This window comes from Pezoporus occidentalis, unplaced genomic scaffold (genome assembly GCF_034315485.1).
Source record: "Pezoporus occidentalis ecotype Australia unplaced genomic scaffold, CSIRO_AGI_Poc_V1 ctg199, whole genome shotgun sequence".
NCBI classification, from domain to species: Eukaryota; Metazoa; Chordata; class Aves; order Psittaciformes; family Psittacidae; genus Pezoporus; species Pezoporus occidentalis.
In genome coordinates, this window is record NW_026913844.1 from 881796 (window position 1) to 898749 (window position 16954).

A 16954-nucleotide genomic window follows, 5' to 3' on the forward strand; every position below is an offset into this window, starting at 1 on the left:
TCAGCCTTGCTGTATGTGCAGGATAGTACATGTGGAAATTGTAATTGCAAGCCCATTATTATTATTGCTATAATTTATTGTTAGTGTGTTTTTTATTTTATGGTGCCCACGTGTGCGGGTAATTCACGGAGAAGTACACTTACGCCATTGGAAGGTGGGAAGGCTTTAGTTAAGTGCAATAGCCTTGGATTCAGTTTTCATACCTGCTTCTGTCTTAACGCTTCCTCCCTTGACTGCAGGCAAATCAATTTGGGCAGCTTCAAACGGCTCTGTTGTATTGAATGGTGCTTTGGGAGTGACTGAGCCCTGCGCTGTTTGTTTTCAGTGAGGGACAATTGGTTCAAGACCTAAAGTCTGAGTGTACCTGATCCTCTGCTACGTAGTGAAATAGGCTTAGCACTCTGCAGGAGGGGAGGAGGGACAGATATGAGTAAGTCAACCTCTTAAACAGATGTGAGTTGCTGACTATGAGATAAGCCAGATATGAAGGCAGATAAATATCTGTTTCAAAGAGGCTACCGTCTAAATAGAAACTACACAACAAATACGATTGTCTTCTATCTCACACTGATGACCGCAGTTGCTGCCTACTACCTGGTGCTGGAGAAGGCTGACATGGCTTTAACGGCCCCACTCTGGCAGGGTATGGAGATCTCTTACCTAGATCTGGGGCACGCATCCGAAGCTCTGGGTGCTGAATCAGTCAGTGGGTCCCACCTTTGTGAGCAGGATGACGGAGCAATGCTTACATTACATCAGAAGTGCTCATCCAAAGGAGCTGCATTCAAGCTGCCTGCTTTGGTGTCCAATAGGTGAAGAAGACCAATTCAGATTACCAGTGAGCAGTGTTTAAACTGGGTTTATAAGAGATGGGCTGCAACCAGCATCCTGCCCAACCAATGGGATCTGACCATCCGTTCATTGAATCGAATGTGGGTCAGTCTGTTGGAAGGGTATGGCCTTCCACGTGGTGAAATCAGAGCTGCTAAGGTGAATCTTTGCAACTTCCTTGTGTAAGGCTGGCTTTGTACGGCTTTCAATATGTCTGCAGGATGTTTTCATGAGCCCAACGCTTGCCAAAAGTTCACAGATCAGTTACAAAACAGATGTACTTTTTTTTTTTTCCCTCTCCCCTTCTTCCTACTGGTAAGGAAGAGTTTGTGCAGTAATTGCAGGCAGGTTGGGAGATGTTTTCTTCATAATTCTCCTTCTTATGAAATGTTTATGAAACACCTTCCACAAATCGGTTACGCAAGCAGGCTGAAGAGCTTTGATCACTTTCCATCACCCTCAATATGTTTCTTAGTTTGTTTTGCTTTTTGTTTCTGCGTTTAGGCCAGCGATAGGGAAGAAACAACCCGTCCTTGCCCAGGCCCAGCAGATGTGCTAGCCAACTAAGGAAAGGACTCTCTTTCCACACAGTCACCCTTCCTGTGTTTTTCACTCCCATAGCTTGAGGGCTGCTGACCCTATTTTAAGGCTGCGAAAACATCCACTTGAGATTTGCAAGCGTGATTCCTTTCCTATCCCAGAGCCCTCCTTAGCTCTGCGTTCCGGTGCCGCCACCTGCCGTTACCTCCTCGGGAGGAGCTCGGAGCTGCTCCCGGCCCTGCCCGGAGACTCCCCTGCAGCCCAAAGGGAAGAAGGTGCCTCTGAATTCGCAGCCAGCAGCCCAGGCTCCGCACCTCGCCTCAGCTGTGAGCTGTGAACAGGATGTGCTCGCGGTGCGCTACCTGGTCCCGCTGCTCTCCAAGCTTCTCCTTAGATTGTGTTACATCCCCAAATCGAATTCAATGGGAAGAAACTCAGATTTGCTCTCAATGACTTCTCGTTCCCCATTTATCTGGCCTGATCGTCACGTGAAGCCAAGGTCCTGAAGACCCACAGTGGGATCCAAATCACTCTTGCTCGCTTGCAGCAGGGTTCTCATCACATCCCTACGTGAGGTGATTCTGTGATAATTTCAACTGGGTTTGGATCCTTAAAGAAGACTTTTCTCATGCTTGTAGCACATGCCTGCAAATCTGAGGCAGATGCACTGGGAAAGGAGAAGGCAGCTCCTCTCCTTGTTTTATTAACTGGAAATTTACATTATTTTAAGGGAGTCTCATGATATTGAGAGGCCTCGCCCACAATGTGTGTGGTTTTTTGGGGTTTGGGGTTTTGGTTTTTTTAATGTACATTTGGTAATACTGCCGGTTTAGCCAGGGGAAAAAAAAAACCAACAAAAACGAAGGTGCAGGATTTGCATAAACCATCCCAAAAGTTTTGGATATACCCTGAACTTTTGCTAATGAACAATTAGCCAGCTGCAGACCTGTTGGGGAGAGGAAGAGGAGGGAGAGGTAAATTTGAGCCCGAACCCAATGAAAATAGGTGCAGGGGAGAAGGATTTGTCAAGAACACCCAGGTTCCCGCCCACTGCGCAGGAGGGAGCCAGAGAATTCCAGGGATGGGGGAAGGAGCAGTGGGAGATGTTGTTGTTTTTAAATCGGGAACCGGTCCTTTGCCAAACCCACCTCCCGTTCTCGTGTTGTGCGATGCTGGGATGCAGCTACACACCCCTTTCACCCTGGAACCCTTCCAAATCATTCCGCTTGGCAGCTGTAAAAATTGATTTCAGTTTGGAAATGGCTTGTGCTTCTTCAACACTCCACTCCTATTGGGATCATAACTTAGGCGGGATCAAGTGCCTTGTTGTCTAAGACGCGGATAACTCTTCTTTTTGGGACTGTTGAGGCTCGGATGACTGCGTTGTGTGAGGCAGATACACATGAATTGCAAGGAAGGGTAATTTATTTTTTTCACTTTTTTGGCTCGGAGGACTCCTTTTTAACGCGCCCTCAGAACGGAAAACGTGCATAAACCCATTTGCCTGCAATGACTGGATGGCTCAGGGGTAACGGTGTATCCTCCTGAGCCTTTTGTCTAACATTTAGCAGCTTTGACACTATCGGCATCGATAGCGATCAAGAAGATCTTTCCGTCTGATTTTTTTCTTTTCACCAGGCTAAGAGGGATGATCATGCCAACCTGAAAGGTAGGAAAGAACTGGAATTCGTAGCATGGGTAACTCTTGTTGCAAGGAGCTGGTAGGATTGCAAAACTAGTTTCGGCAGTGTCCAGAGCTATAGTTGTAACGAAGGGAGATGTTGCAAGTCTCTTCCCTTTGCAAAGTGCCTTCCAAAGCGCAGAGGGTGATGTTATGTGGCCAGCTCTCAGCCGTGAGCCTCTTGCGATGGTGTTTTCTCCTTTGCTCCTGTGGTGGTTTGCGTGCTCTTCTGCTTGAGTCAAACTGAAACAAAACGTCCCTCAACCAAAAATACTTGCTTGGGCCATTCCTTTTACAAGCTGAATTTCTTGTCCCCCTCTGCTGGTAGGAGGTTGCATGACCTAAAGCCCACAGCATCACGAAACCCCGGCAAACGTGACCCTCGTTGCGGGCTCTGGAGTAATTTGATGTGAGATGCTGAGGTTCAGCCATAGTAATCAGAGTGAGCCTAAGCTGCTGAGCCCATGGACAGGGTTTCCAAGCCTTCTCCTTCCCGATGATGTCCTGCTTTTTCCAGCTTGTGGAAACCGAAGCTGTCTCTTGCGCTAGAAGGGCTTAGATGAGGAATGGGATTCATGATGTTGTTCCATGCAGTGCCATGCTTAGGAAAAAATTGAGCTGAAGTCTGGAAATTGTTTGCTTGATCTCTTTTAAAACAAGATGTGTTACAAGAGCTCTCTGTGACTTTTCCATCTCCTGTGCGTGGTAGCTGTGCATAGAAACTCCTCATACAGCTTTCAGGAATGAACCTAAAACCTTCTAGAACCACCCCAGCTGTGTTCCCTACAGCCCTGGTCCCTGGGTAAATTCTTCTCTTCAGAATGTGGACTCAGAAGTCGTGATTTTCTTGTGGACTGGAATCTATCCTGAGCATTAAAATAAGTCAAGCTTTGACCACTGGACCATCAGTGAAGTTTTCCAGTTCTTTCTCCACAGCCTGTTCTAGCTAAGAAAGCAGCTTTTCCTTTGCCAGATGAGTACAGGTTTTGTCACTTTCTGATAGAAGCTGAGCACAAATGTTTGGTGCCTGGGGTGCTGCATTTTCAGATCTGGAAGATTACGCTGCTTTTTGAGGTCTTTTCCTTCATGACCTTTCCTTTCCCATTATCTTGTACCATTCTCTCCTACCTCCAGAACAAAATGAGAGGCTATGTGTAGCCAGCCCCACCATCGAGCTGTGAGTCGTGATCTATAAAGGATAATAGCTTTGTGTCTTCCTTTATAACTCCACAAAATAACTCAGTGTTCCATCTGAGGAAAGCGCTCACATGCTTTAAACCTCGCTAAGCCACTGGGACTTGATTACTTCTTGGAGTGTTTTAATTCATGTATTTTGATAGAGCGAACTGCGAGCCTTCCCTTGGCTTGGTAGAGCAGGAAAACTATGTACATGTGATAAACTGGAGAGCCAAAGTGGGGGAACAATCGTGTCTTACTGCAAAGCCAGGGATGGAAGCGGTGAGCCCTGACCTTTAACTTTCCCCTGAAAGGAGCCCCTTCCCAATCCTTTCCTGCCTCTCATCCTTCTAGGCACCCCACACCGCCTGCATCCCCTTGCCTCTGCTCCCTAATGCTACAATTCCATTGCTCTTTTTCAGATTAAAACTGAAGACCTCAGTGACTCCTTGCAATCTACAATCCCCCCTAGGTCAGGCCACCTTGTGCAGGGATCATCAATGATGCCCGGAAGCCAAATTGCAGGGGTAAGTGATTCCAGTGCTTCACAGACTCCGAGATCTGAAGTGGCACTTTGAGGTACTTAGTATTTTGACAAGAGGAGGCTTCAGGGTATGATGGACACTGAACTGGAAAGGAGTCTGTTGGCAAAAGTCAGTTTCCTCCTCAGCCTCTTTCTTTTCCATAGAAGGTTACACATGGGTTCAAAGGTAGACCGCACATGTACTTGAAAATGATTTCCTTTGAGGGTTTACTAAATAGGTAAACTCAGGAAATCTCTTGAACTGAAAGTAATTGAAGGCTGAGACAACACCAAGGGGAAGTGTTAGATATGCTTGCTTTCTCTTTCGTGAACATCTGGTTAATGCCATTGCTGGAGACAGGATGCTCAGCTAGAGTAACTCTTGATGTGAACCAGTATATCCATCCTTGAGTGTATTGCCTCAAGTTGATTTACACCCAGAGAAGAAATTCCTTGAGGGATGTTTTCCTAAGGTAAAAAATGGGAGTTGAGCACTTAACTCTTGTTAAAAGCTAGTGTGAGTTAGATGCCAGAAGGCCACGCAGCTGCTCAGCAATCAGTAGTATCTATCTTCCCTATTCTTTTGCAGGGTATTCAGATCCCTTACAAAATCTGGCACTGTTCAATTTCCCCAAAGCTTCAAAACAGTTCTTGGGAAGCTCAAGGAGCTCTGATTGAGCAATGAGTTCCTTTAAAAATATACTTCTAAAGAGTTGGTTTTACTGGAGCATCTGCATGTGTGTGCCTGTGTCTATCCCAAGCAAATGCAAACTCTTATCCCCTACTCCCAACAAAGGTTCTGGGGCTGGGACCCCACTAATGTGACAGAGAGTTAGCATGTAATCCTAATCTCTCAGGATTGCCTGATGTGATGGATGCATATCATTTCCTCTAGCAAAGATCAGGAAACACTTTTAGATCTGGTCACTGTGTTCATTACAGTGTATTTGCTGTAGGTGCAGTGAATCGGGCTCTCTTGGGCACTGCTTCTTTCCCATGCCAGCACACGGCTGCCTGGGAAAGCAGCCTTCCATGGAAAGCAGGCTCTCGGTGAGATGGGACAGTCAGTTGCGCTTCCCTGTGGAATTTTAGGGAGTTCCCTCTCTAAACCACCTGGAAGAAACTGGAATCCCAAAGGTTTCCCTGTGATTTCTGACAACCAGGGTTTGATTGCCAGCACCTCTGTATGCTGTATGAAGAGCAGACATCTGAGATTTGTTCTTCCCTTTGTTTTTCCCCCTATAGGATATGAGCTCTCTCCACACCTTGCAGCAGCTTGTATTGCTTCCTGGTCATATGCAGTCAGTTCCCCAGTTTCTTCTGTCTCAATCACAGGCCGGGCAACAAGGTAAGAGCAATAAAAGCTGAAGGGGTGTTGTTATAAGCAGATGCTTATCTAGGGAAAACCTCTCTTCTCTTTGCTGTTGCTTTTAATCTGGTCTGTTACTTTACCCAAGCATGATGGCGTCTTTACCCTGTACGTTACCAGATGCTGTTTCCCACACCTGGGATGATCCCGTACGCGTGTAGTTGCTGCGGGAAGGGTCCAGTCCCAGAGATGCTCCTGGCACCTTGCGGCTTGTGTACACCAAGAGTGCCACCTTGGGGCCGCTCTTTGCAGACTTGGTAGGGATCGCACCTCTGGAATTCCGGCTGGCTTTCAGGAAAAGGGCAAGGAGCCTGCTCCGTGGGGAGCAGCTGCAGCCTGCCTGGGCTGCCAGCATCGCTGGGTTAGCACTCTTCATTTCATGCAGAAAACTGATGAGAGGTTGAGTTGATCTCAGGTACCTTACAGAGAGTAAATCCGTGGATGGAACTGAGCTGCTCTGATGGAAGGATGGCGCTGGTACTAGAACAAATAGGTCTAACCTAGCCAGGAGAAACCCGGGGATGAGAGCTCAGAGGTTTGGAGTTGCCAGCAGTTGTTCCCAAATCTTGCTCCAAGCCATGGAGGAGGACAGGAGGCAGAACTACTGAAACCCAGTGTAATCAGACCCATGAAAGGGATGAAAGCACTGCGGACTAAACTCACTGCTAGAGAAAGTCTCTGTGTTTCTGTTTATACTAGCAATTTTAATGGCATTTCTCCAACAACGGGGATACAAGCATGCCATTGATAAAGTTTTATGCTGCTTGTAGACGGACAAACATAGGCCTTGATCCATAACCTGACAGACAGATGAAAGGGGACGTGGGTCCTTTGCTCACATTCTTGATTTATTCCAGCACAGAGGTCCCTCCACGTGACCCAAAATTCAGATTTAAAACCTTAAAATCTCTGCAGCTTGACTCTACTGATACATAAGCCCCAAAAGAAAATGTTTGTTATAGGCAGGTGGGAAACCTATTTGTCTTTGGCAGCATAAAAACTCTATTCTCAGCCAAATGATGCTGAGTGCTGTATAAAGAAACTACTTGATATATATTTCCCAATAATCTAGTATTTAGTTAGTTTGAATGGCAGGGTCAGGATAATCTTTTGCTCACTGCTTGCTTTCATTCATGTATAATAGGAAACATACTGCAAAACTGTTGTTTGTGCTTATAGAGTGAGTTTTTTGTGTTAAGTGACTTCTTTTGGCAGCTATAACCCCTGAAACACATGGACGCTTGCTTGGCCATGACCCTTTTTGGTTCCAGACATGATAAAGACTGGATTTTCTGGCTTTTTGTGCAAAAGCACTTCCACTGGACCAGATGATTGCCAAGTTTTAATGACCCTTTGCCATGGGCAATCACAGCCAGTGGGGAGTGAAAGTGAAGGCATAGACTGTTTCTTGTGGAATTAGTTGTTTGCTACAGATACAGTGGAGCATTCTTCATACCAAAGAGATGCATGGAATATTCCTGAAGTTGTCCTTCAGGCCATCATGGAAAACCCTTGATGTTCCTGAGGTCTGACTGGTGGGTACATCGGTCCATGGGTTTCATGGCCAAAGGGACCTGGCTGTGAGCACACATCTTGGTTTGTTTTTTTGTGTTTTCATGCTGGTTTTAAACCAGATCTGTCCCCAGATCTGATTCATTATGCTCTGATGTGATTATTAAAGCCCTTAAAGCAGCTAATGCTGGTGCACCTAAATAAGGAGGTGAGAGCTCTGTACTGTGAAGATGGAAGCAAGCAGCCAGGTAGATGCTGGGAATACTGTCAGCCAAAATATCGCTGCTGAAGTCTTCATCTTAGCAAAACACAGCCTTGGTCCCATCAGCTGTCAAACCGGTGATTCCTGACTCCAGCCCATCATTTTCATTTGAGCTAGAGCTTTCCTTTTGCAAAGGTGTTCAATCATGATTTTAAAGACTCCAAATGACAGAGCATCTGCCATGTCCCTAGGCAAGCCATTCCAGTGATTAATTACCTTCACTGTTCAAAATGTGCACCTCATTACCAGCCTGCATTTGAAATTCAAAGTTGTTCCAGCATTAGAGGAGGCTTATTGAAGCTCCAATCTAAATAAATAAATGGGATCCTGCACGTTCAGATCTAAATTAAAAGAGGGAAGTCAGAAAGGGGGGAGTGATTGATTCGGGAGATATTTTTCCCAGTTCTTTTAGCAGGAGTCCATAAATTTGTATAGCTTCCCTGTGACTGTCAGTTGCAATCAATAGAACATATTGACTGTTTCAAGACAGGTAATAAATCCTTGCTGAATTCTATAGGCTTCACTCACAACAGACTTGAAGAATCTGACTGCATTTCTAGGGAACTACGCTGCTTTGGTCACTCCTTAATCCTTCAGGGCATTGCTTGTAAGAGATACAGGCTTGTACTAGGCAGTTTGTCAACTAAACAATTATGCAGTCTCCATAATACTGGGTTTTGTTAGTTTTATAGATTCCCCTTCTTTTTCCTTTTCATCATTTTCTGTCAGCTTATATATTCCAACAGAAATTCAATTTATTTGAAATACAGTAGAGCAGAAAAGAAAGGGTCAGATGGCTTCAAAATGATGCTTCAAAATGAAATGTAGAGTAGGAAGCAAAGTGGGGTAGGCTCATGAGATTAACTTTTAACAAGATCAGTGCTGAAAGCTGGAGTCAGAAAAGCTTATATTGGAAAGAAGATGCACTCTTCTAAAAGCTGCAATGATTAAGCACTGGGAGAGATCACTACTAGGGGTGTGCTGCTTGGCATCTGAAATCAAAGTTAGGTGTCTATGTAAAATGTCTGTGCCTTAGTTCAGCCTTAGATTAACTAGCTCCATGCTGGGATCAATGGATACTTTCCCTATATCATTATTGCAGTAATCCCTTTCAGGCCAAGAAGCCATGGGAAGAACCTTTTCTTTCTCATAATCCAACTTGGAGCCATCCACATTTGTAATGGCTGAAATGCTCATATTCTGAACAAGAGCTAACTGATGTTTTCCACTGAGAGCTTCCTGAGGCGCTCTGGTGCCGGGTGATGTTCAGCTGCCTAGATGCTGATGAAGGAGCTGATCTGATCACATCTGCCTCTTTTTGTCTCCTCAGCTTTGCAGCCAAACATCCTCTCCTTCCCTCAGCAACAGGGCAGCCTTCTCCTCTCCCAGCCAGGACCCAGCCTGGCATCACAGGTAACTTGCCCCAACATACAATCCCACCATGAGAAGCACCCATCCACAAAAGGTGCCGCTTCATTAAGGACAAATGTACTATTCCGTCGTCGTGACTTTATGCATCTTCATTCTAACAGGCTGTGGGGCGTTCTGGCCTCCCTGGCTCATCCGTTGAACCCCACCTGGATGTACCCCAGCATTTGCAAGTGGCAAAGCACCTAACTCCATCAGGAGCTTCTGAGGAGCCCAGTGACTTGGAGGAGCTGGAAAAGTTTGCAAAGACTTTCAAACAAAGGCGAATCAAATTGGGGTTCACGCAGGTGAGCAGCCCCATCAGAGGGAAGAGCGGTGTCTCTTGTGATGTGGACTTGTTGGGCTGGGGGAGCTTGTGGCAGAGGCATGGGTGCACTGGGGGCTGGGTTAGGTACAGTTTGGCTTCCTTTGGAGAATCCCCTTCCAAGCACATAACAGACAAACCCTTCCAGCTGCTTCATTACCGTGATCTCATTACTGAACCTTCTTCAATATAGAAAGACTCAGGGGTGTAGGGTAGATTCCCATGGGAAAAGAATACACTTTCTTTGGAAGGCAGGCCTTGGAACTCAGGCTGATTCTATTCTGGAAGCAACCTGAGAGGAGGGCTGGCAGCAGGAAGCTGGGAAGACGTTTTCTGAGCTCACGTTGTGATTTGCATCTTCCCTGGCAGGGCGATGTTGGACTTGCCATGGGGAAGCTTTATGGCAATGACTTCAGCCAGACCACCATTTCCCGCTTCGAGGCTCTCAACCTGAGCTTTAAGAATATGTGCAAGCTCAAACCGCTGCTCGAGAAGTGGCTGAGTGATGCAGGTAGGTGACATCACGTATATCAGTGCCATCAGCCTTGGCCAGGATGAGAGGATCCACCCGAGAACCTCCAATGAAAGCCAGGGAAATCAAAGCTGGAGCTAAGATCTCTCAATATCCATAGCTGAGTTGGTAATAGACTACTTTGTGGATCACACAGCTGCCTGGATATCAGACCACATCTGTCTTTTCTCCCTGGCAATATGGGATTCACATTGTGATTTGGTGTTTGGGCCGGTCACTTCCCGCATCACCTCTTGCTCTGTTGCATGGCCTGGGGTGAATCACTGGGCTGGTCCATTCAGTCCCTCCCTATGTAAACTACCAGAATAGGAAGGGACTCCTAGGAAAGTGCTCAGAGATCAGCCCTTAGGCAGCAATTAAAAAAGGAAGGTATTACTGCAAGGGGAATCCCCAGTAGGAGCAGGATTAGGCTGATGTCCTCTGCTGGCTGCAAACCGGTCTAGGAATGGCATTAGTCTAATGTGCTTCACACAGCCATTTGGGAGGTGACCAATTTACCAAGCCAGGAGGTGTCTCAGCTACATGAGACCTGATCCATGGGGTTTAAGTCAGCATCTTTAACTGTGTGAAATTAAGGCACTGGGAAATGCCTGGTCCCTGTCGGAGGAGGCTGGAAATCAAGCTGGAAAAGGAAAAATAGTGTGTTAATTAAAACTTTAGCATTCCTATTTCTTTCCTGATTTGGACACCATCATTGATGGATTTGGGACTGTTAGAGCCATTTAAATCAACATCAGAGGAAGGACACAATGTAGGAACATTTTACTTACTTTGAGAGGTGCTATATTTCACAGAAAAGCTCAAGGAGTGAAAATAACTCATCGTCTTCTCAATGACCTCCTTCTTTCCCCAGAATCTGCTCCTTTAGATTCTTCCATGAGCACTCCCAACTCCTACCCCTCAGTGAATGAGATGTTTGGACGGAAAAGAAAGAAGCGAACCAGCATTGAGACCAACATTCGCTCCACACTGGAGAAAAGATTTCAAGATGTGAGGGGAAAATCTTTCCATGCGTTGTGGGCTCTCTTTGGGTTTGGCATTTGCTAGGTCATAGTAGCACTGAATCCTCAAGAAGAGAGGTCTCGTTTGTTTGCTTGCTTTGATAGCAGGTTAGAAGAAAGGGGATAACAGGAAAAGTGTCAAAACCAAAGAAATCAGATCCCATTATTTCCTTGATAAATGGAGTTTTAAAGGAATTAGTTTCATCCCCACAGCTCCCCATTCTCATTCACTGACCAGTGCCATAACCAAAGCTGATTTCCTGCACCCTTCTCTCTCTGAGTTGTGACCTTGTACCACAGGAACAGCGCAGCCACGTAGTAGCATGGAAAGGATGCCCCATTAAGCAGGTATTCTGAGACCCAGAAGTAGCTGCTCCATTAATTGCTGCTGAATCACTTCACAAGTGGAGCCTTTTAGTTTTGAGGCATCAAGATTTTAAAAGAAAAAAAAAAATCACTGCAGAGAGCAAACAGAGCTTGAAATCAGTAGCACTAAACTGGGCATTGAAAAATGCTCATCAAAACTGGGTTTGACCAGCCCTTGTTTTTCTTGGTTTCTCCTTCATATCTGATCATATCACAATTCCCTCTAAGACTGTTAATGAGAACAAAAGACACTCATTGTCACATCTTTATCGGTACCTCTTTTTTTTAGCTAGTATGAGCCATTCTTTGCAATTGGAGAACTGTCTTGGCATCTCCATGCTAGGTATTTTTGACCCTTGAGTTTCCAACTCAGATCAAAACCCACAGAGCTAAATGCTGTCAAATGCAGCAGACAATAAGTGGCTCAGAAGAAAGGATGAGTACTATTATTTCCCTTCATAAATGAGAGATGGAGGAAGAAAGAGAATAAAGTTGGAACTGTTCACCCTGGAGAAGAAAAGGCTGCATAGAGACATCATAGCAGCCTTCCAGTATCTGAAGGGGGCTGCAAGGATGCTGGGGAGGGACTTTTCATTAGGGACTGTAGTGACAGGACAAGGTTCAAACTTAAAGAGGGGACGTTTAAGTTAGATTTAAGGCAGAAGTTCTTTACTGTGAAGGTGCTGAGGCACTGGAATGGCTTGCTCAGGGAAGCTGTGAATGCTCCATCCCTGGCAGTGTTCAAAGCCAGGTTGTATGGAGCCTTGGGTGACATGGTTTAGTGTGAGGTGTCCTTGCCCATAGCAGGGGGGTTGGAACTGGATGATCTGAAGGTCCTTTCCAACCCTGACTATTGTATGACTCAATGAAATGGCTTTCTTGAGATGCTGCAGGTTGGTGTACAAACAGCACTTGGAGCCTGTGTGTCCTGTGTAGTGATAAGACCACCAGCAGCCATAAGCTTCCCCCCAAGCAATGATTTAGGGTGCTGTTAAGATCAAAGAGTGTGGTGCCTTATGCAATAACAGGTCCAGGTACTGTGACTCACCCCCCACTGCTTCCATGAGACTTGATGTCGATTCAGAGGCACTTTCTGGTTCACAGGACATAATCTCCCACCCAAATATTTGCCCTTTGATTTAGAAGCACATTTTGTCCCCTCCCCAGTTTACAGCCAACCCCACCCTGTTGTCCTCTGCCTTTCCACCCTTCATTGATGCTGTAAATTACAGCTCTTTGGGACTTTCTTTAACCTCTTGCCCTTTCTCAGCAGAACCCCAAGCCCAGTTCAGAGGAGATATCCTTGATAGCAGAGCAGCTCTCCATGGAGAAGGAGGTGGTTCGGGTCTGGTTCTGCAACCGGCGTCAGAAGGAAAAACGCATCAGCTGCCCAATACCATCCCCCATCAAATCACCTATCTACAACTCCAGACTGGTGAGGGGCTTTGGATTAAGGAGTTCTACATTCCAGCTCAAACAAGAAGGGAAAAGGGAGGGGGGAAATGCAGCAGGGTTTGCTGGAAAAGGAAACGGGACATTTCCTTGTACACACAAGTCCCTCAGTGGCTGGCAAGGCCGCTTCACAGTGCAGTGGGTGACTGTATCTCCAGGAATGTGCAGAGAGAAAGGTGGGCTAGCCACGGATTGCACATATAATCCACGTCACAACCTGAATGGAATCTCATGCCCACACTTACAGAGCATTTACCTTTACTCTATTAGTGAACAATAGGAAGAAAATGCAAGTTTCCTAGAAGGTCAGTTTAATTGTAGGTAATTTATCGGAATAGAGGTGCTATCCCAAAACTTTCAATCCTGAGATTGGTAAAGAAAAGCTTTCCAATGCCAATGGAGAAGGAATCAGCATTCCATGGAATAACATCCAATCATTTCAATTTAGTTCTGAAATGTAATGGTGACTTACCATGATTGTTGGTTTATATCTGTGCAGAGATGCTGAATATACTTAAATAGTGCTAACTGTCCTCTCCTGCTGTGCATTCACACTTTGGCAAGTCAGGAAGGAGGAAAAAAGGAGAAACTATTGAGAGATGGTGAAAGCGTATCCTTGTGACCTAACGTCAGTGGCTACTGTGGATAACAAGCTACTATTGTATTTCTGCTGCTTAATAGTTGCTTCCACATCTAAAAGCAGCAGGAACCTCCCTACGGTGTTTAGTGCTGAAGCACATGCGAGTGGGAGGCAGAATACATATTTGCAAGCAGTATTTTATCTTGAAATCTGGGGTTTTGACTTCTCCATCAGAAGGCAGGAAAACATCACAAGGAGCTTGGTCACCTGTTGCACAACACATTGGGTTCACAGTCACAGACACAAAACGCTGCTTGCAAGCCATGAATTTCTGAAGCAGCAGCTTTGGTGAATAATTTCCCTGTGGATGCGTTGTGCAAAGTGTGCCTTTTGCTCATCAGTCACTCTGAGCAACACGGAGCTCGAGTATCGTGGCTGAACAACGAACGCCCCAGGCTCGCTTTGATTGCAGGCACCACATTACTAATTGTCACCTGAGAGTTCTCACCCATCAAGAACTCCTTGAAGGAAAAGGGATGATTTGGGCTCGAGACCCGGGTGAGCTGGGAAGCTTCAACTGGGGACATCCAATGTGAAACACCCAAAGGGCAGCAGCTCCTAGCAACCGGATTTTGTGTTTTCCAGGAAGTTTGGGTTGTGTTTGATAATTTCAGTGTTTTCCATAGCTGATCCACAAATTTAAACATATATATATAGACTAATACTTATTCTGGTTTCTTTCCATGGCCCTGGATATGGGAATGGTGCTTTTACACTAGTGTGTGAACAGAAATATCTCTGGAAGCTTCAGATGTGGCTAAGAAGTCTACCTGGGAGCCCACACACCTAAAGGGAATGAGAAAGGAGCGGTGCTTTGTGATCTGTACCCTCACAATGGCAACTGCTTACTCTTTGCTTCTGTTTCTCTCTAGGTCTCTACCTCAGGGTCCTTGGGGCCCCTCTCCGTCAATCCAGTGCATAACACCATGCCTGGGACTGGTAAGCCTTGAGAAACCTGCCTCACTCACCATTCCTTCCCTCCTTCCTCTGCTCCAGCTCTCTGACTACTTGGTTTCTAGGTCACATTTGCAGGCCACTTAAGACCCTTGGGTTTGGCCAGGGAAAGTACCCCCATATAACTAGTGTACACGGGATAAAACCAGCTGAGTCTGTCTCTTGGCTGGAACAAAGACATGGGAAGTTTCCCAGGCATGATAACATTCCCAGGATAATCCTAGGCAAATTTTATTGGGATGTTTAGGTTTGGGAGCCAGGCACGCCTAGAAGCCAAACAAGAGGAGTGCTTGGGGGTAGGTTACTGGTTACTGCCTTTCTTCAGCAGAACATTGTCAGATCTCCTTTGAGAAGTGTGATTCACACTAATAGCCATCAAGTACTACAGAAACAGCAGTACTGGAGCCCACCCTGTTTCTCTGTGGCTGGGGCACGGATTTTGCCTTGCTGCTGCAGGGCAGGCAGTGAATGAGATGAGCAACACGATGGGTACGAGATCTGATGGGACCATTTGGGCTTGGGCTGTGCGGGGCAGGAAAAGGAGATCCCGGTTTTATTGTGCTTTCTCTGCTACGCAGTAACATCATCGTGTTCCCCAGGGAACTCCAGCAGGCCCTCGTCCCCTGGCAGTGCACTCCATGCCAGCAGCCCCGGCACAGCCCAGAGCAACTCCAAAGCTGCAATGAACTCTACTGGTTTCAACTCTTCAGGGTAAGGCACTGGGGGGGTGACAGCTTGCTCCTTGGCAAAGGAATTGGGGGGGATTGGGAGAAAAGCAAAGGGATCTTAGAGAAGAATATGAAAGCCCTTAGAGAGTCCAGCAACGTGGAACTACATGGTGGCATGCTCTTACATAAAGCTTCATATCTAACCTGAAGCTTCTTGGGATACGGCTCTTTTTCAGCTTGAAGACAAATAGTAAATCAAGTTTTTCCTAAACAAAACCCTGTGCTGGTTAAAAAAGGATGGACTGAATGGAAACACTGTCCTTAAGGACTGCCCTAAACTAGCTCCTTGTGTGGAGGAAGCAGAGCAAAGCTTATTTTGCTGGATAACCCCCTGCACAGCCACTTTCCTCTCCTGCAGTGCCACCCAGTAGGATAACTTGGGACTGCTGCAGAATAACTATTCCACGGTGGCAGATGAAATAAGAGCAACGATTTTCCTCTACCTTGCATTTAGAGGTTACAAAAGCTTTAAGCCACACATACAGGCTCAGAGCACTTGTGGTTATTTCACTGAACATGCCTCTGCTGCAGTCTGAGCTGCTCAGGCCTCTCTGCACTTGCAGTTCCTGCTACATCACATAAAGAACGCTGTGTTAATAGGAAGGCAGCAGGGAGCAGAGGGCGTTTACCTGTAGCTGCTGGGCTTTGAGTCATAGATCATCCTGTGCTGTGAATCAGACCTTCTCTTACGTGGAGGAAGTCCAACAGCCAGGTAATATGTGAAATCCTGAGCACAATTGAAGGTGTTGCTTCGAAAGGCAGAGGTTTTTCTATAAGGATCGTTCACTGGCTGCCAAGTTAAACTAAGGTTACAGAATAATAACGCCTTTTATTGCAAAGGGATGCTGTTTAACAACATGGCAATTGTAGCTCTGATTCCCTATGTTGCAAACAGATCTTGGTACCGATGGAATCAACCTACCTACCTCCACTGAGATGACTCCTCCTCCACCATGTGTAAAAGGAGCTTCTGACTTCTAGCTATGGACCAACTTCTCTAGGAACAATGCTTGGGGCAACATCTGGTGTTCCAGTGCCTTCAAAATGCTGCCAAATGAAGGTCTTGTTTAAGGGAGCCCATAGCAGCAGAACTCTCCAGGGACTCAAACTGCAGCTGACCTTCCCCAAGGATTCTCGACGCCATCAGTGACACTGTAATACTCCTCCAGGCATTCACTTCAAGAACGAGCCCTTGCTTAGCACTATTAGCATGAAACACTGCCCTCTGCTTGCAAATCTCTGCATTCACACTGGATTGCCTGGCAATCTCTGATCTGGAAGGATTTCTATGTCAGGACCCTCTTTTTCCCCTCTCGCTCATTTCAGAGCTTCCCATAAGAAGGGTCTATCATGCTGTTACTATCACGCACACATACCATAAACCCCCAAACTGAGCCGAGGTTACCCAGTTCATTTCACCAGAGACCTGTGTCTAGCTGTGAGCCTTGGTTTCCAATAGACTCCCAAGGTTGATGGCACTGTGCTTTACCCACTACCAAACTTGCTTCGCTTTGAGCCGTTCTGTTCTCTTTCTAAAGGGGCTTTTTTTCCTCCCCAGTTTTCTTTCTCCTTTTTATTTTTTTTTTTATTAATATTTTAGAGCCTTCTTATTTTTTTCCTTTAAAAAAAAAAAAAAATGGTTGTCTTTTGCAAAA

The 16954-nt window shown here is 46.0% G+C and overlaps 1 protein-coding gene across 4 annotated transcripts in view; it reads left to right on the top strand.

Moving 5' to 3' along the window:
- POU2F3 (POU class 2 homeobox 3) overlaps window positions 1–16954 on the top strand; it is a 40697-nt gene extending 23743 nt beyond the window's left edge. For 3 of the 4 annotated variants that reach the window (XM_062617626.1, XM_062617628.1, XM_062617629.1), the window contains 10 exons: window positions 4651–4755; window positions 5997–6099; window positions 9225–9307; window positions 9427–9609; window positions 9996–10137; window positions 11012–11148; window positions 12799–12960; window positions 14490–14556; window positions 15150–15282; window positions 16195–16954. In XM_062617626.1, coding sequence (XP_062473610.1) covers window positions 4651–4755; window positions 5997–6099; window positions 9225–9307; window positions 9427–9609; window positions 9996–10137; window positions 11012–11148; window positions 12799–12960; window positions 14490–14556; window positions 15150–15282; window positions 16195–16234 — 1155 coding nt within the window. In that variant the 3' untranslated portion in view covers window positions 16235–16954. The remainder of the gene's footprint in view (window positions 1–4650; window positions 4756–5996; window positions 6100–9224; window positions 9308–9426; window positions 9610–9995; window positions 10138–11011; window positions 11149–12798; window positions 12961–14489; window positions 14557–15149; window positions 15283–16194) is intronic. The other variant, XM_062617627.1, reaches the window with a different exon arrangement.